General features: G+C 39.1%; 1 protein-coding gene across 4 annotated transcripts in view; it reads right to left on the bottom strand.

Moving 5' to 3' along the window:
• Positions 1-17,739, bottom strand: part of SLC1A7 (solute carrier family 1 member 7) — a 54,601-nt gene that overhangs the window by 2,851 nt on the left and 34,011 nt on the right. For all 4 annotated transcript variants that reach the window (XM_037404548.1, XM_037404547.1, XM_037404546.1 and 1 more), the window contains exons 7-10: positions 16,758-16,991; positions 7,983-8,177; positions 4,714-4,848; positions 529-628 (exon numbers count right to left, since the gene is read on the bottom strand). In XM_037404548.1, the coding sequence (XP_037260445.1) occupies positions 529-628; positions 4,714-4,848; positions 7,983-8,177; positions 16,758-16,991 (664 nt within the window). The remainder of the gene's footprint in view (positions 1-528; positions 629-4,713; positions 4,849-7,982; positions 8,178-16,757; positions 16,992-17,739) is intronic.

Here is a 17,739-nt window from a genome sequence, read left to right as displayed (position 1 = left end):
TGGAGCAATGTGTTTGTGCTAGTCCAGAAAGGAAATTATTGTGATGGTAGCTTCAGGTTATGCTAACACAAAGGCTTGAAATACCAGGGTAGTTGCTTTTGTTGTGAGCTTATTGTTTATACATATACACACTCATAAGTACCTTTACCTCCCCCTGCTCTATTGCTGGTCACAGTTTTAGAAGGACAATTTACTGGCCAGTCAAAGTTTGGGTACTGATTATGGGACCCACAGTTCCAGCGCCTCATACATTTGCAAAGCAGTGCAGCTGCTTCTCTTGCTCTCAGCCCCCGTGCACCAGACACAGCTGGCTGGCAAGCTTTGAACTTGAGTGGCTTTTGGCATGACCTCATGGAAAAGGACCCCTCCAACCCATCTGGCTAAGCAGCACATTGCCCAATTCTGTCCCCTCTCTGGAACACCTTTTATAAACTAGATGAAACAAATGTCGGAGGCTGAGAGCTCGCAGGTTCTTTGCCGTAATACGGCACGTGCTGACACAGCCTGGCTCATGGCATTGGTTGTTACCTCGTCACCGTCCTTGATAAACTCCTTCCGGCAGATGTGGGCCATGATCCCAGCAGCCAGTGCATCTCCCAGGACATTGATCATTGTTCTAAACCTGTCTCTGGAAAATGAAATAATAATGGTAAGTTGTTGGCTCTTTGGGTACATTCCTATGCCTTCATCACTGCGGTAATTATAGCTGAAGGCCAGTTTTGCTGGTTTTATGAGCTAACAAGTTTAGAAATGGCAGTAAGGAGTCTGGCAGAAGGCAGCCACTAGTTACTGAGCTGCTCAGCCTTTTCTGAGCTTGGTGCGCTGTGCTACCACATATTTTAATTTTAATTCATAACTGAGCTAAGTAGAGTAGCTATGCCTCCCTATACGTGCAAGCTGATTCAGCACTAAAAAGGTTTAACACAGCAGACAAGTCTGCATTTATGTCAAGAGTTTTTACGTTAAGATCCAGTATGATGGCCTGATTTGGAGGCTGGTTCTGGAAACATCTTAATTCAGTAAAAGCAGAGGGCAGCCAGTACAACCAGCACCTTATATTAGTTATCAAACAACCAAAGTGCTAGTTAAGATTATTGTATTGATAGAATGTGCAGAATACAAAATTATTCAGAAGATTGCTAAATAACTACACTCACAAACTAAGCAGGCACTGACCATATTTAAATCATGTTAATTTCTGAAGCAGCTACGGTTGCTATGGCTACCAGTGGCACTTAAAGATTCTTCATTTTCAGTTGTCATCTTTTCCAATTTAAATTTGTATGCTTGACAGTACTTTGAACACATACAGTTTTACTATTTTTCATTTATTAATTTATGGGATTGTTTCTTCCCTGTTTACACCTTCCACACACTGTCTAAAAAATAAATTATTAAAATACAAACTGTAAATACACAAAAGTAAATGGTTGTCATAGACAAATGTTACACTTGAAACAGCTTGGAACCTGTTAGTTAAAACTGATGAGATTTCAAATAGACAATATAGCTTTTACATCTGAAATATATTACATCTTTTCCAAGAAAAACATACACATCTGAAAACTGTGTCATATTGGTAACTTAATTTATAAATGTGGTTATAAAATGGAGGTTCAGAAATCTCCAGATGTTTGGCTTATTAAATTCAGTGATGGTCCAATATCAACACTGCCCAGATTTCTGAGCCTGTATCTTAGTATAGGAAAGAGTTGAAAATGTGTGCTAATTTTTTTCAGTTATTTTAGGCATGTACTCTGTGCATGCAAATGTTCATGCAGTTGCTTGCCTAATTAGCATGAAAGTTCCTGCATGAAAGGTTATTTGCAAGTCCAGTTACCCAAATTGTACATGCAATTGCAAGTAACTTCAGCAATAATATTCCAGAGCCTACACCTAGATGTAGCTGTTGACTCCAGGACCCAGTCCTACACTTGCTTGCTGAATCCCTTTCTCTAATTCCTGCTGTTCTGATTTTGGGTTTTGCTTTGAGGAAACTTCCCACCAGAATATGTTAAGCAGGGAAAAACACTTCTATAGCACATATTGATAGATGTTCCTGATACACAAAGGCCTTTTTTTTTTCCCTTGGTTGATCATCACATTTTGATTCTTGGAAAGACATTCTCAGCTGTTAATTTTGGATTGTGCAAAGAGTCAGCTGTGGTAGAGAAGAAGCTGTACATATGAACAGAGCTCAAGAGTTTGCACTCCCTTTTGGGCTCTGATTAGCATCTCTTCTGAAGGATTTTTCTGAGGAAAGAATGCACCGCACTGGAACTATTAAGAAAAACAGATTGCCTGGCATGTTTGTTTCTGTGTGTACAGAGTAGTTTGCACTATGCCTGAGTAGAACCACACCGCACAGCACTGACATTTCTCCATTAAGAGGCCAACCTGTCGCTAGTGGCATTTCTTTCAGTGCAAACATGAGTCAGGTGTTGCAGTGGTATTTTAGCTTTAGAGTATATTATTAAAGATGCAAAACTTTTACCTTCTGCTTATTAAATTAGCTGAGAAATATTTTGATTTTCTTAATGTCTTTAGGAACTAGCTAAAGGTATGAAGTTCACATACATGTTATGGCTACCTAAGTGGGTTGTAATACCTGCAGTGCATTGTAATGGGTATTTCAGTCTCGTGAGATCATCTAACCAGCCTTCTTTAAGCATTCTTCATACTCCAGTACTTCCAAAACTAATACTGAAAATATTCATCATGTCACCCACATTGACACTTTGCATCTGCAGGCTCCTGAAACCACCAAGTGCTGAAATATAGAAATATACTTTTTGTATGAAAGGTCATCTGCAAAATACAGAAAATTGGGCCTGTTCCTTGCTCACTTTTTCATACTGTCTGGAACTATAGCCCGAAAAAAATTTTTGTCTGCTGTTTTGAAAAGTTTTATAAGACAAAAAGAAGCATAGTTCCCATATACGCTGGAAGACTTACTGGAAAAACAATGAAATGTTGATGTTGCAAGAGCTGGACAAAAACCGAGCAATATAGAGGGAAAAGCCTTTTGTAATACAGCTTAAAATACTTCGATTTTGTTGTGCTTCATTAACTATTGAGCTTCAGTGAATAGCATTAGAAAAGTGGCTTTATTAAACTCTGAACTGCCATTCCCCAGTTTAGGTGTCCACAGCAGATATTATTTATCCTTCACAGAAGAATATTCCTAAAATAAAATATGTCTTAAAGTATGCATATGACACAACACTCATGAAGAATAATAGTAACAACAACAAAAACATTTTATTGCACTCAACAGGAAAGAACTAATTTCTTCTCCCAGTTCTTTGTACAAAAAATCGGTGGCCTAAAGTTGAATAAAACAGGATATATAACAGAATGGACTTGTAACACGTTTTTACTCAGAACCTTGATGTAATGAAACTCCACTGTACTTACGGAGATATATTTTATATAGATAAAAAAATAATTTGTACTGTTTCCTTGTGGATGCATACACTAATTATGTAGTTAATTGAAATGCTAATGAGCTAGGGATCAGTATTTTACAATTCATCTTCCTAGACTATTCAAAATTGTTTGGTTGATTGATGGACATTTACACAAAAGTAAAGAGTTCAAACAAACCACTACTTATGAATTTTTAAAGTGGCTCTTCTCATAGGTGACACAAATCTCTTTTATTCTGAGTGTGTTAAGTTTTAGCCTCTGCCTCTGCTATTACATCCTTGGTGATTAGGGATGCAGCAATGTAACCTCTCCACAGAACGGCTGAGCTAGCAAAATACGACTGCGCAGGGGGCTACAAACTGCTGCTGCCTATTTAGCACTGAAATCAGGAAGAGCAGAACTGCAGCAGGATCCATGATAGAAGGAAGACATTTTTAGTTCTAATGCAGTGCATTGCAAGTATTACATTGAGGTTGACTATACCATGGCTCTAGTTACAGTAGTAGTAGCAGCTATATATATACAGCACAAACCATTACTGTACTGTCATGGCTATTTCAGGCAGAGTGCTATCTGTGGGGCAGCAGTACTTGCTTGCTTTAGCACTGGCTCATGCTTCTTTGCAGAGCACTTCACTACATTGAGATGGTGTCCTTGAGGTGTCGGTGGGCTGATAAGCAGTGTGCAGGCAAACCACGTTTCCTAGGAACACTGGCCTTGGCCTTGTCCAAGGCAAGGTGCCAGAGCTGCACCTGACAGACATTTGTCTGGCCTGACCTTAAAACTTCCCATGAAGGTCATCCTCCAGCCTAGCTAGGTGCAGCCACTTCCACTGCCTGACTATCATTCTAGATAAAAATAATTCTTAAATTTTCCTGTGATCTGACTTAAGGTAGTTACTTTGGTCTACTTCTTCATCCTTCCTCCCTATGAATGTGAAGAACTATTGATCACTGTCCTCTTCAGGACAATCTTATCTGTATGAGAAACTGCTGTGGTGACCTCTTGCAGCCTTCTCTGGTCTTAGAGTAAACAAACTCCTTTTTCAGCCTTTCCATGTAGTCATATCACCAAGTCTCATCTTGACCCTCTCTCATTTGTCTTTTTTCAATATAATGCCCACTTCGGCAGAGTATTTAATCTGGGGCCACATTAGCACCATGACAAGCAAAATAATTACTTCCCATCCCTTTTATGTATACCTGTATTACTATACCCCTGGAGACCATTGCCTTTCTAGCAATGTGGCCACACAGGAAACCTCAAAAGCTTGATGTTACTTACAGTGCCCAGTCGACGGCAATAATCAATGTGATGTCATCCGTTGGGAGCCCAACTGAGGTCAGAACAATGACCATTGTCACCAGGCCAGCTTGCGGGATACCTGCAGCACCTATGCTGGCAGCTGTTGCTGTGATACTTTAACAAAAAAAGAAAGGAATAAGCTTTACCAGTGCTGGGTTGCTCTGCATGAAACTACACCATGTTTCTACAGGAGCTTTCCTAAATCATAATCCTTTTTACACAAGCTGCCGCACGGAAGTGCCAGTGTTTTGCAGACAGAAGCCAAGTCAAAGAGCAAGAACAGGCCAAACTGTCTGCCCAGTGCTAAATTCTCACCCTCTACCTTTGCAGCCTTGGCACTGGTGGGACAGTTTGGTTATCTCTTAATCTCACAAGTGCAGAGAAAGGGGGGCAGCCAGGCTGTGGGCTTCTCTGAGTTGTCAGCTTCTCATGGGTCATGCACGATGCAGCACTGTGTGCCATGAATCTGCCAGCACTCCTCGTTGCTGCTTCACCCTTGGCAGCAGAGCTCCCAGCAGACATCTCTGAGTCATCACCAGCAGTTCCTGTGCCAGGCAAATCCGCAGCTGGCTGCAGCTAGGGCCTTTAATGTCAATCCATCACAAAGAGGCCACACCACGGGTAAAGAGACTGGGCCAAGGGTGAAGTCCTTGCATAGCACATAGCTTTGCATACTTGGATCTAAATCTGAAGCAAGTGTGAATGTGACTGTACCTCTTCAGTTTCTGGGAAGCATTTTTACTTGACCTTCACACCATTTTTTCAGCCAGTCAAGCAGAAATGAATGAGAGACCAGGGCAAGAGTGGACCTGGCAGGCTTAACATTTTTTTCATAATGCTATTTTTAGGGGAGGGATTTCATTCCTTTTTCCAGGAGCAAAAATGACTGGATATATTCATTTCCGCCCATCTGGCCACTTCCAAAAGCTAGGCCATCCAGCAGAAAGACAAAAAGCAAATGTTGACAATTGTAAAAGGATGACAGAAAGTATATACACTGATAATCCACTGCATTCATCAACCCAGAATTTCAGAGCTTTTGGCAAGCAGCTCATGAACATCCTATGATGGAAAATGAGGGTAACAGTATTCACCCATATGGAAACTGAGACACAGAGATATCCAGTATCTTGCTCACAGCTGTACAGTGTACCAGTAGAGCAGCATCAGTATTTATAACTAGAGCCCTTTCCTGCAATAAAAAAAATACATTTGCATGTGGGTGTGATGGGGAATGAGAAAGACAAACTACATTTTGAAAAAGTTAGCTTGTACAGCATCCTAATAGCATTGTAATAAGCAGAGTATAGATAGAACAGAGGGGACAGAAACTCAGTAGTCAAATAAGAGATAACTATAACAAACATTAAAAGGTTCTCCAGTTAGTGCTATAAACTGGCCAGCTAATTAGGGCTGCTTCTACCTCCTAAGTCAGTTCAGGCCACAAAGTCTCACGACTGAATTGGGAGCAAAAGCAGGGATGTTTCTCTAAGATTGTACATGCAAGCTCATCTGCTATTTCATTCCATTTTGACCTTAATGTAGATATTTCTTTCTATAATATGCTCATTTGATGGGAATAGGATCTGTACTCTCTTTTTCTGCTACATCTAGGTTTGCATAATCACATTAATATAAACTGTCAAGCTGGATTTCACAAACTGTGAGCAAAGTAGACTGATGATTTTTCTAACATCTTTTTCCTCTCTGGCAAAAATATCCTGGCATTCAGGAATATTTGAATTTTAAATCTCCACGTCCCAGAGTATCAAGGTCTGGGGCACGTTTAGCCCATAGTATACAGTTAGAATTGGGCTTCAGATAGTCAAGGTACTGATCCACTGTCATTTCCTATTTACCCCCTTCTTTTGTGAGTGAGTCTTTTGATTTCTTTTCCTTTCTTGGGTTTTCCCCATCCTCACTTGTATTTTCCTTCTATTGTCTTTACTTTAGTCTGGTCTTTATGTACTGGCACTTAATATAGGGAGTGAAAATAAAGAGACAAAATAGAGTTTTGCTAAAAGAAAGCTAGAACTTACCTTCTTTCCATTACTATCATCCTCCATTTTTCAAATCACTATTCTCTACTTCAAGGTGTATGTAATATCTGCCTATGCTCTGGGACATGCTAAAAACACCTCCAAATTCAAAATCACAAAAGACTGAATTTTAGCACAGGGTCATTACAATAATTTTCAGAGAGAGCGAGAAAGCCTGAAGCAAGAGCTCATCTAGGCACAATTTATTTCTGCTGCTGCTAGTCTAACCAGATCTTGCCAGAAGCCCATTAGCAAACCTCAGCTGTCATCTGGGGTGCGTTTCAGGACTCTCCTCTTCTTGTCATGAAGCTTTTTCAAGTCCAGCAGAAGATGGGCAAGGCCCAGCAATGTAAACGGGGCAGTGAGGAGGTCACTGGGTGGGTAGGTAAGCCGATCTCAAATATGTTGCACAAGGCTCTGACTATGAGGAATGTTTTTCTAATCATTTTTTCCCTGCTGGAAACCTGCAGGTTTCAGTCCCTGAGGCATTCTTTGGCAGCCACTGGAGTTATTCTGGCAGTAATTGTTCAGCTGGATCTTCTAGTGTTTTGGATCCATTACAGACCTTTCAAGGATGGCGTATGCAGCTATAGCACTCTCTACCCACTGAGAGCATGGTTGTTTATGAAGTTTTCAGCATTACAAGCAGCAGAGAAGACATTTAAAAATATCTGACTGATATGACATCTTCATGAAATCTTGCCCTGACAGTAGTATCTGTCCTCCTTCCCTGTTCTGCTCTTCCAAGGTTTGACAAAGAGCTTCCTAACACATGTTATTCCCTGTTATCTGATATAGGACTTCTAGTTTTTAATTTTGTTAACCCTTTTCCTCTCATGTAAAGATGCAAGCCAGATTTAAAGTTGAAAACAATTCTGACAGTTAAAATAGTGTTTCAAACACCAATAACAGTAAATGTTCAGATCCTAGTAAATGATCAATGGGTTGCCTGAAAGTAAAAATTAGATGGTTATTCTCAAACAGAAACGTTTCCTGGTGTCCACATGCTTCTATTGAACAGTACCAGTACATGTCTTTGTACAGTCCCTGATCTCCATGTTACCTAAAAATAACCATCCTACGAGGGATGCATCCTTTGATAATAGCAAAGATTAGTTTTGCTCTGAACATTGCTACACTGAAGAACTGTAAGAATGTCAGACTCAACAAGACAAGCAAATCGCAGCATGTGGAATTTGAGGTTTATACCTTATAGTAATAATCTGCCCAAAGTCCAACTCATAGTTGTTTACTTGCGCAATAAAGATGGCAGCCACCGCCTCGTAGAGCGCCGTCCCATCCATGTTGATGGTGGCTCCCACAGGCAGCACAAACCTTGCAATCCTCCTGTCCACATGGTTATTCTCCAACAAGCACTTAAAAGTGATAGGCAGTGTGGCTGAGCTGCAAAACAGCAGAGAAGCACACATTGAATGTTTTTATTTCTGGGGAATGTAACAAATTGTAGCAAACCTTCTCCAGGCAGGATAAACCTTACACTAACCATCTGAACACTGCTTCTCATTCCTTGGTCTGCACATGTACTCACTCGTCGTGTAACTCACTCCTTTGCTTGAGGGAGGATAAAAACAATTACATATATAAATTCTGAGTTAGTGTAAATTTTGCTTCCCCAAAATTAAAAACATTATTCTCTCTTTCCCTGTTTCTGAAGAAAAGGGACAGAAATCCCACAGAGGCAGTATTGTACACTCTAATGCAAGACAGGTGAAACACCCTATGCAGCTCATTAGTAAAATCTCTAAAAACTGTTCTGCACTCATGGTTTCTAAAAAAGTTTCCTTCCAGGCCTTCTGAAATAGAAAGCCATTTTTAAACAGCAAGAGTAACCATAAATCAAGGAAAGGTACAAAGCAAGAAAGGCTCTTAACTCACTGTAAGGGAATGCTGCATAAATGCCCTTAGGGACTGTTCCCCTTCTCACTACATATTGACAGTAATCAGATGACCAGTTTAAGGAATGAATTACAGTGCCAGTGAGAGTTTACAAGAGACTGGAATGCTGCTTGGGTTAAACTCTAAAACAACCCAGTGGGCAAGAGCTCTGACCAAGAAACTGCTCTTTTTGCCACCGAAAGCGTTAATGCAGTAACATCCTACCTCATATGTCATCAATTTATTTCTGCAAGGGGTTAGGCAAGGATCTTATCAACAGCACACCTGAAAATAAAAGCTACAGACCAAGCCCCTGTATTCACAAATACACTGTCTGGGACAGATCTGCCCGTGCCCCTTGTGTGGCCTGTAACAATCACATCACTGCAGGTCATATAATAATGTGTACATATGTAAATGAGATATAAGTACATATGTGTGTGGAATGGAATGGAATGGTATAGGACTGTTTGACAGGTATTAATTTTAAAATGAGCTTAAGGTCTTCCAAATCTTACTTTTGTTTTCATTAACTGAGACAATTCATTAAATATTATCTGGTCATAAATTTCCTTGGGTTTGATAAGATGCATGCATTTTTAAATAGCAACACACCTAAACATGTTTATATTTGATCAGCCTTTTTGTAACATTCTGCATTTCACCATATGCTATCACATTCACTAATGTGACCTTGCATTCAAGCGAGCAAGGGGTTATTTTTTATGGTACATCAGTTTGTATGGAAAATAAGTATGACCACTGAAGAAAATATATAAATTTCAAAATATTTGCCTTGTTATGATACTAATTTTAATATACTGCTTGATTCCTGAGACTAATAGATGTAAAATAGCAAATTCCTTCAAAATTATTCCAAAGTTACCTCTTTAAAGAGATAAATGGTTACAGGGGAAATATTGGTATTATTATACTAAAGTCTTTAATGTTCTCTTCTTATGTGATCTACACACCCCAAGTCATGAAATATAGGCATCTTTCTGTTAGTTGGGGCAGTTCAGATTGCTAAGTCACTGTGTGTTGTGAGCTTCACATTAGCAATGTGGCTCTGATATAAATCTTATAGTTACCATCATCTGTTCTTAGCTGAAGATAACACATTTGACCTACAAATTCTTTCTCAGTCAATACAAATCATAGAATCATAGAATCATAGAATGGTTTGGGTTGGAAGGGACCTTAAAGATCATCTAGTTCCAAACCCCCTGCCATGGGCGGGGACACTACAAAAGCACAGATTCCTAAAACTCTGAAATCATGACCACAAGTTTGCAGGAATGCATTAGCAAAATGTTTCCATGAACAGGGGTTATCATTTTGTATTTGTGCAAGCTGTTCTTTGAGGAAAGTAACAGTGTTTGGAAAGGAAAAGCAGTTTCCTGCAATAGAAACACAAAACAAAAAAGACAAGTCTATGCTTTCATTATGATATCACTGTTTTCTATAACCTTATAAAATCTGATTGGTGAAGGATTTACTACAGATTGGCAGTCACTGCCATGAAAATTTGGACAAAAGTAATTCTCTAATTATGCCAATAAACTTAAAGGGCAAGGAAGCAATAGAAACCTGATTACCTCTGGTAACTGGAGTATATTAAACTTTTTCATTCCAGCAGTCCTAATATTTAATCAACATTTACTTCTGAAAAAAACACACAGCAAACCATAATCCCATAAACTACACATTAGATGTAATTTCTGTCTTGAGCATATTTATAATTTTTCACACCTTCATCTGTGAATAACTGAAATTCTCTACATCTTGTTTACCATAAAAAGTTCATAAAATAAAAGGATGAGGCTGGGGCTCACAGATAATGTAGAACTGAAACCCCTGGTGTAGCTGCAACTAGGAGCAGACTACCACAGTAGCACTTCTAGATGTTCTTAACTATAGACATGGCTAAGAAGCAACTACTAAACTTACTCATTATCTCCCTTCCCTGCCGCTGCTTCAGTTGTGGAGGGTTACCTGTTTTTAAAGACAGCCTTTCCTCGGCCATTTGGCTTTTCTTTAACGAAACCCTAATTTCTTTGTGGGAAAAGGAAGAGAAAAAAGTAATCTTACAAGGCCTTTCCACCTTGTCCACACTTTGACATATCAGAATTTTAAACCTAAATGTCTTCCTGTTCTGAGGGCAGAGACCTGAGCTGTGAAATGTGCAAACTTTAACTGACTGACATCTTCTGATTTGGTTGAGATGTGACCGAGTGTGTAAAACAATCCCACAACACCAATGACACAACCAGCAAAATCTGGATGTATTTCTACTGTTGTAAACAGAATATGTGACACTGCTTTTGCAAGAATTAAATTTTTAGACTTCTGCATTATTTTACAGATGCAGGTGTTTCTTTCATTTTAATTTCATGCTGTTAGAAGTCAAATTTCTAGGCCACATAACTAGATGTTGGTTTTGTTGTTTATTGAATATTATAATAAAAAAGAAAATAGGTAGAATATTAGTGCAATGGCAATGAAAAACCCTGTGCACGATTTGAAAAGGAAGCAATTTCCAGTCCTAGCACATGCAACTACTACATACAGTCTCACTCAAATTTATGACATCACATCTTAGAGCTAGTAGGCTGTCTGTCCCAACTATTCCTATTGAAAGATTTTCCAGGACTTCCTGTTCAGATGAGAAATTTAATTTATGATCTAGATGTACGCTTGTCAATTTCCACTAAATTTGCTTTAGTGTGCTTTATCCTTTTCTCCTTGCACAAATCAGTCCAGCTGTTACAACGTGTTGTTAGAAAACAGTTTTGTCCCCTCTCAGCCTGGATTGACCCAATCAGACTTTTTAAAAAAGTCTTCTTTTACAAGATTGCTACTTTACATCCCTGATTACCCTTTTCAACACCTTTTTCAACCTGAATGAACTCTTCCTGAATATATGTGACAAAAGTTATGTGAAGTATCCTAGGAAACATTGTCTTGTTCAATGATGGTTCTTTTTTACTCGTAATGTATCATATGGCACATACCAGAAAATATGTGTCTTGTTTAAGGCTTTGGCTCTTGGTGACCCACAGCTGGCAATAAAAAAAAAACAAATACTTTCCTACTGTCATTTTTTAATTATATATAATTATATAATATATAATTTCAGTGGCTGAAGAAAAAACATTCTCAAATATATACTTTAATTTGCCTTTCCAGTTAAATTAGGTGAAATTTGTTTTCTTGAAAGCTGCTTTATCTAGTGTTAAACAGTGGAGCAGTAACATGAAAGCCTGACATGTAACATTTAATAGAAGGAAAAAAATACTCTAAAGCACTGATCTTAATCTGCTAAGTCTTTTAAAAACTGTCCTAAAGCTTTCAGCTAAGATGCGAGGTATATTCTCCCAGCACTAACACTAACAATTAAAAATACATTTTTAAAGTCTTATCTCAATTTTGGGATAAACTGCCGCAGCTGCAGAGACTGAGCATAAGCTAATGCTGGATCAGGCCAGGCTCTTACTAGTGTGAACCACAAAGACGGCTAGTCACCGTGGAAGAACAGCTGTTCAGCCTACTCTGTTTATCTTATCATTCAAATGCATTTTGATATTTGCTCAAAAAAATCAACAAACTGATCTCATCTCCCTTTTGCTAAATCTGCCTTTAATTTACACTGTGCAATAGCCAAGATCTTAGTGTTTCATAAGCAGCAAAACATTTGAAAAACTCATGTTTTATCATTTCACTTCAGAGAAGATGAAAATTGCTTCTTTTCATGGGTTGTACCGCTGAGAAGATGCTGCTTTAATTCATTAACGATATGGAAAGATGACCTAAAAAATAAAAATCCCTCTTGCCATTGGAATGAAGAAAGCTAAGATCAGGGGCGATGTGGGGGGAAGAAAGCAGCAAGTCAGAAATCCACAGCTACGTGGTCTAAACAGAACAAAGCAGGGCAAGGTGAGCAATGACAGCACGTGTCCTACACACCTTTGATGTAAAGAGGAGCTGCGTACATTGCTACGGATGCCTGCTGCCAAAGCCAGCCTATACTGGGGCCAAGGGCCTCGCTTCAGGGGCTGGCCGGCCAGGTGACTGGTGCAGGGACTTGGTGCTAGTTGTAGGGATTGAGTTCATTGTGTCCTAAATGATCCACCAAAGGAGCAAGAGATTTTCTTCTCTGTCCCTGCCTCTCCAGTAATGTCTGTGTAAACTGAAATATTGCTGTGATTGCAGTTTCTGGAGAAATAGAAGGGGTCTGAGAAGGGGGTGAGAACCTTTCACTAGAGGGGAAATGGGTTGAAATACTGTTCAGATTCAACAAATTCATTGCCATGAGACAGCTGTTTAGTGGTTTTCAGGTTCCCTTGTGTTACATTCTTTGGTTTTGTACATGGTATTGTTTTTGATTCTTACAGTTTGACTTCTAGCTTAAAAAGAAAGCTTTCCACAGGTGCAGACTAGCTGGAATGAATATCAGAACACTGATCTGTGGTTTTCTTTCTGTCTTTAGATGTAGACATGAACTGACACAGAAAAATCTCCAAGAAACACATCAGTACACTTAAAACCAACTCTTTGTTCTGCTCTAAGATAATCTGAAAATCCAATACCCGCATTATGAGTGTTATATAATGCCCCTGTGGCAAGTTTTATTTAACCAAATACAGATGTGTTGACTGTCAGGAGAAGCAGCTCGCCTGTCCAGCCCCAATTATTTGTGCATGTTCTTTTGGCAACAGCTCAGTTATGTGCAGTATCCATTCCTTTCAGTGTAACAAAGGTGAAAAGTTCAGATATCTGTAGACAAGGCACTGCTGTTTTAGCAGAAAAAACATGAAAAACCATGTTGGGCCTGTGTTGGATTTGCAAAATACACTGTTAAGAAGGGGAAAACAGAGCTACACCCATCAAACATGCCCAGTCCCCAAATCGGTAAGTTCAGAGCCTTTCCTCAGGACTCACCTTAACTTTGGTGGTACATTAGCTTCTGACAATAAAGAGGCTAAATCTGGTAGCAAGTCCTGCTGGTAATTCTTGACAGGCTGAGCTGCCAGCTGATGCCAGAGCTCTGTTCCCAAACTACACCTTCTCTGGGCCTGTAAATATGTAATTATTCCTTGCACAGTGGAAGGGAAGAAGGCACAACCTCAAAGGAGTCAGTATCCCTGGGAGAGGGGCTCTCTCCTGGGAGCTGGAGCCCAGGAGAGTCAATGTCAGCACAGGTTTAAGGGAAAGCGGAATTCCCCATGTATTCCCCAATGTCAGTGGGCTCTCTCACATCAGCTTGGCGTAAGGAAATGGGGATGATGAAAATCTCAAGTAAGGATTGGTTTACCTTGAAGAGACTCGGCAGAGAGAGATACCTCTCATCAGTTCTGTAGGTTGCGATTTTTGCTTTATAGCTATGCATGATGCCTGCCTAGCTCTCCTTACCACACTGGCTTTTGGGGCTGTTTCCTAGAAACCCAACTTTCCTGATGAGGAGCTGAGTTCCAAGATGAACCATAGGCATTTTAAGAAAAATTCTCTTCTTCTAGAAAAAGAGAATGAATGGAATGGCATAGATTAAAAAACCTGAGTTATCAGCAATAGAGTTCTTCAGAAACGGAATTCTTAGAGAAGCAGGGCAGATAGTCAAGTGTGTCAATGTGAACCTGATGAACCTTTTCCAACACTAACACCTTTGTGTGCAGAATTAGCATCTTACTTGAATCTGGGGATGTGACGACATCTCAAGCTACAAACTTTTTATGTTCTAATAAAAAAAAGCTTGCGTTAATTATTTAAGCCTAATTAGAGTTTAGCACATAATTTTTTCTTGATTTTGTATTTCACAGCATGTTGCTCTTTATAGGTCATTTTGGAGCAAACTGTTATACATGAAAACACCTTGTAAAATGGAACATAGGGGGAAGCCAATACCTTCCAACTGTACTGAAATAATCATTCCTAACTCTCCTTTTAATTCCTATACATTTCTTCTGCTCTGCTTACTCCTGGCCTACCCACTGTACATATAGTCGTGAGAGAAACAGCCATCTGCGCTTGACCTTCCTGTCCCAAATTACTTTGTCAGACCTCGCTAGAACTATAATGAGCCTAATCAGGCCAACGGGCCACGGATAAAAGTCTAAAATTTTTTATATTTTTAAAAAATTTAAAATTGCTGGTAAATTTAAAAGGATTTAAATTTAAAAGAATTTAAAAGGACCTAAAGTCCTTTTCCCAAGTCTGGCATGGGTCTAGTACAACTTAAGTTTTCTCTTTTTCATTGTCCCTTCAGTAAAATAGAGATTATTTCTCTTTTAGCATTGACAGTAATTATCACATCGCAAAGAAATGTTCTGTAACAAAAATAAGTTTTTCAAAAGATTATACAAAAATTAGTGACATCAGCTAATCTGAGTTCAGGGAAGTTACACTGTTACTTGTCCATATATTTATTTACTTAGATAATTTGCAGGAGAGTTCCAGATTTCTGCAAAACTCACATCATTATTTATCAGTGATGATGCCCTGTGCAAAGCTATATGTGCTGATTATATAATGGCCCTTATTAGACTGTGAAAAAGAAGTTATTTAAATCATTATTGACTGTTTTCTGAGAACTTTTTCTGTCTATGTCATTCCTGCCTTTTCCTTCTATAATCCCACCAGTTACAAATGCACTTTGTTTCTAAGTGGATCACTCCACCGTAGGAGAGATTAAGTGAATTCTTCCTCAAGGAACTTGGGAAATCATAAAGACAAGTAAGATTACTAGCACAAGGGCTAAGAAGCTGGTACAATAGTATTGCCTGAAAGGATATTAGTCATCAGAGCTCAGCTTCCTATAGGAATTTTTGTCAGGTAGAAGTAATCAGTATTTAAGTATAACTAGATGAAGTACTTCTCAGTCATTATTGTTAATTAGAATAAGTATTTTGGCGTTAATAAAGCCTTTTAATTTTTCATTATGTTTCTTTATAAATAGATGTTCCCAATTTATCATTGATTTTGTACTAATTACTAATTTGAAGTCTAAATTAGATAGATGAAGGTAGGTGTTTATCACTAGCAGTCATCATTTCCAAATCTGGATAAGAATTTAGTATTTTCCACTCTTCCTGTAAAATAACAATAATAACTTCAAAAATCCAAAAGCAAAAATGAGATAAAAGAAAGGCATCTTCTCCTTTCTTTAGCCCTCCTCCTTTACAGCTGACAGTAGAAATTACAAATATGTAAGATGTGCTAAAGAGACCTATTTACCTGGCATTTTCCGCTTGTACTGTGGCTTTTGTTACTGCATAAAAAGCGGTAGGTATAGCTGCTCTTGTTACTTCAGAGTAATAAGCCTCCAGCCACAGATGCCATGAAACTGTATTTTCATGATAACAGCTACATGAAAATGATATTTTGTCATTCTTGGCTCCACTCCATGCAAGTCAATTCCAGCCCTTTCAAGCACTTCTCATGCACCAGTTTATCCATGTTGGGAGTCATTTTCATAACCAGTTCACAAGCTGTTTCCCATTTTCACTGTACCTTTGTTCAGCTACGGTTAAAACTCATTGTACATCCTCCCTAAAAAGGATGCAAAAAATATTATTTCTTGAGCAGAACAACTAAATACTTTCCCAGTCCTGGACAATAGCTTGCAACCACAGGCTTTTCTTCATGTACTAAAACACAAAGACTAAGATGAGTAGAAAGGGTAAAATGTTTCCATATGACTGAACTAGGAGGTTCTCCACTAATACCAAAAACTGAAGTCTGGACAAACTGTGTGTCCCTTATATATATTAACTTTGTAGAAGCACAATGTGTGTTTTATGAAAAAATATCCTTATTTATTTTCTAGTCCTTTAAGAAAAAACGGTTTTGTCCAATATTTTTTTAAACTGAGGAAAAACAATGTGACAAACATTATTGTCAAATGGCTCCCACATAACTTCCAAATGTTGAGAGTCACATCTTTTAAAATTATACCAGTGAATTGTACACAGGCCATTGTTCAGCGACAAATATATCTGCTCCAGTACAGCTATAGTGTGCCTTTCCCAAAAGAAAGCTGTAGTAAGCAGCTAGCAAGTATTTTATTGCATCTGTCTAGAAACAGTATAATACCTGGAGGATGTGGCCAGAGCAATGAGCAAGGCTTGGAGAATCCCTCTGATGAAGACAATGGGATTCTTCTTGGTGATAAAGAAGTACATCATTGGCAGAATGAACAGCCCATGCACCACCAGGCCACAAACCACCGTAATGGCATAGAAACCCAGTTTCTTCCCAATGGCTGAAGGGTCATCCATTTCTAAGATTTTACCAGCAATTAGGAACACAATTCCAAATGGAAAATACCTAAGCAAAAAGAAAGACAAACATTATTAGGAGAAGCTCACTTCTATCAAACAGTACAAGCTGGGAAAATCCTTCCAGTAGCAGTGCAGTAGCAGCAGCCTGCCTGGAAGTGGCACAGCTGGATTCCGTTTTTTTTACCAGACTCAGCCCCTCTCACACTCGAGGAGTGTGCCTGAAGCACCAGGTTAAACAATCTTTTATGTGGGGTACTCCTCAGCACAGCTGAGGATATGTTGCTAGTCAGGAATTACTTGAAATTTTGTGTTTTGGTTCAGAAGGTAGCTCTGACTTTTTAGCTTAAAGCAGGTTAGTTACCAGGGAGAGGGGGAATGAGTCCTAAACTGTGCTCATGCATTTGTGCTCGTGTTCATGGATTTTAGTTGGAAGCTGTTAAGTAAATGTTTATGTTGCCTTTGGAAGACATGGGAGAAACACCGACATGCACTAGACATGCTCTTGGACTGCCTCGGAGTTTAATTCAGGGCAGATAGTTTCTGAACACCCTCTGGACTGGATGTGGGATAGGTGCTTTATCAAAACTGTTGTGCTTCTGCACATGGATAGACACAAAGCCATGGGTGCCAAAAAGCTCAAGATTAAAAAGAAAAAAAGCAAAACCTGGGGGCATCCAGCTATCTTCTACTTCCAGCTCTGCCATCTTCAGAGACTTGCCACTTCCCCCTCATCCTTCCAGAAATTACTACCCCCTTGGACCCATCTAACCAAGTGATCATTCCCTGACCCACCA

This window comes from Falco rusticolus, chromosome 11, assembly GCF_015220075.1.
Source record: "Falco rusticolus isolate bFalRus1 chromosome 11, bFalRus1.pri, whole genome shotgun sequence".
NCBI classification, from domain to species: domain Eukaryota; kingdom Metazoa; phylum Chordata; class Aves; order Falconiformes; family Falconidae; genus Falco; species Falco rusticolus.
The sequence above is the reverse complement of the archived record's forward strand: the minus strand, read 5'-3'. Positions and strand labels throughout refer to the sequence as shown.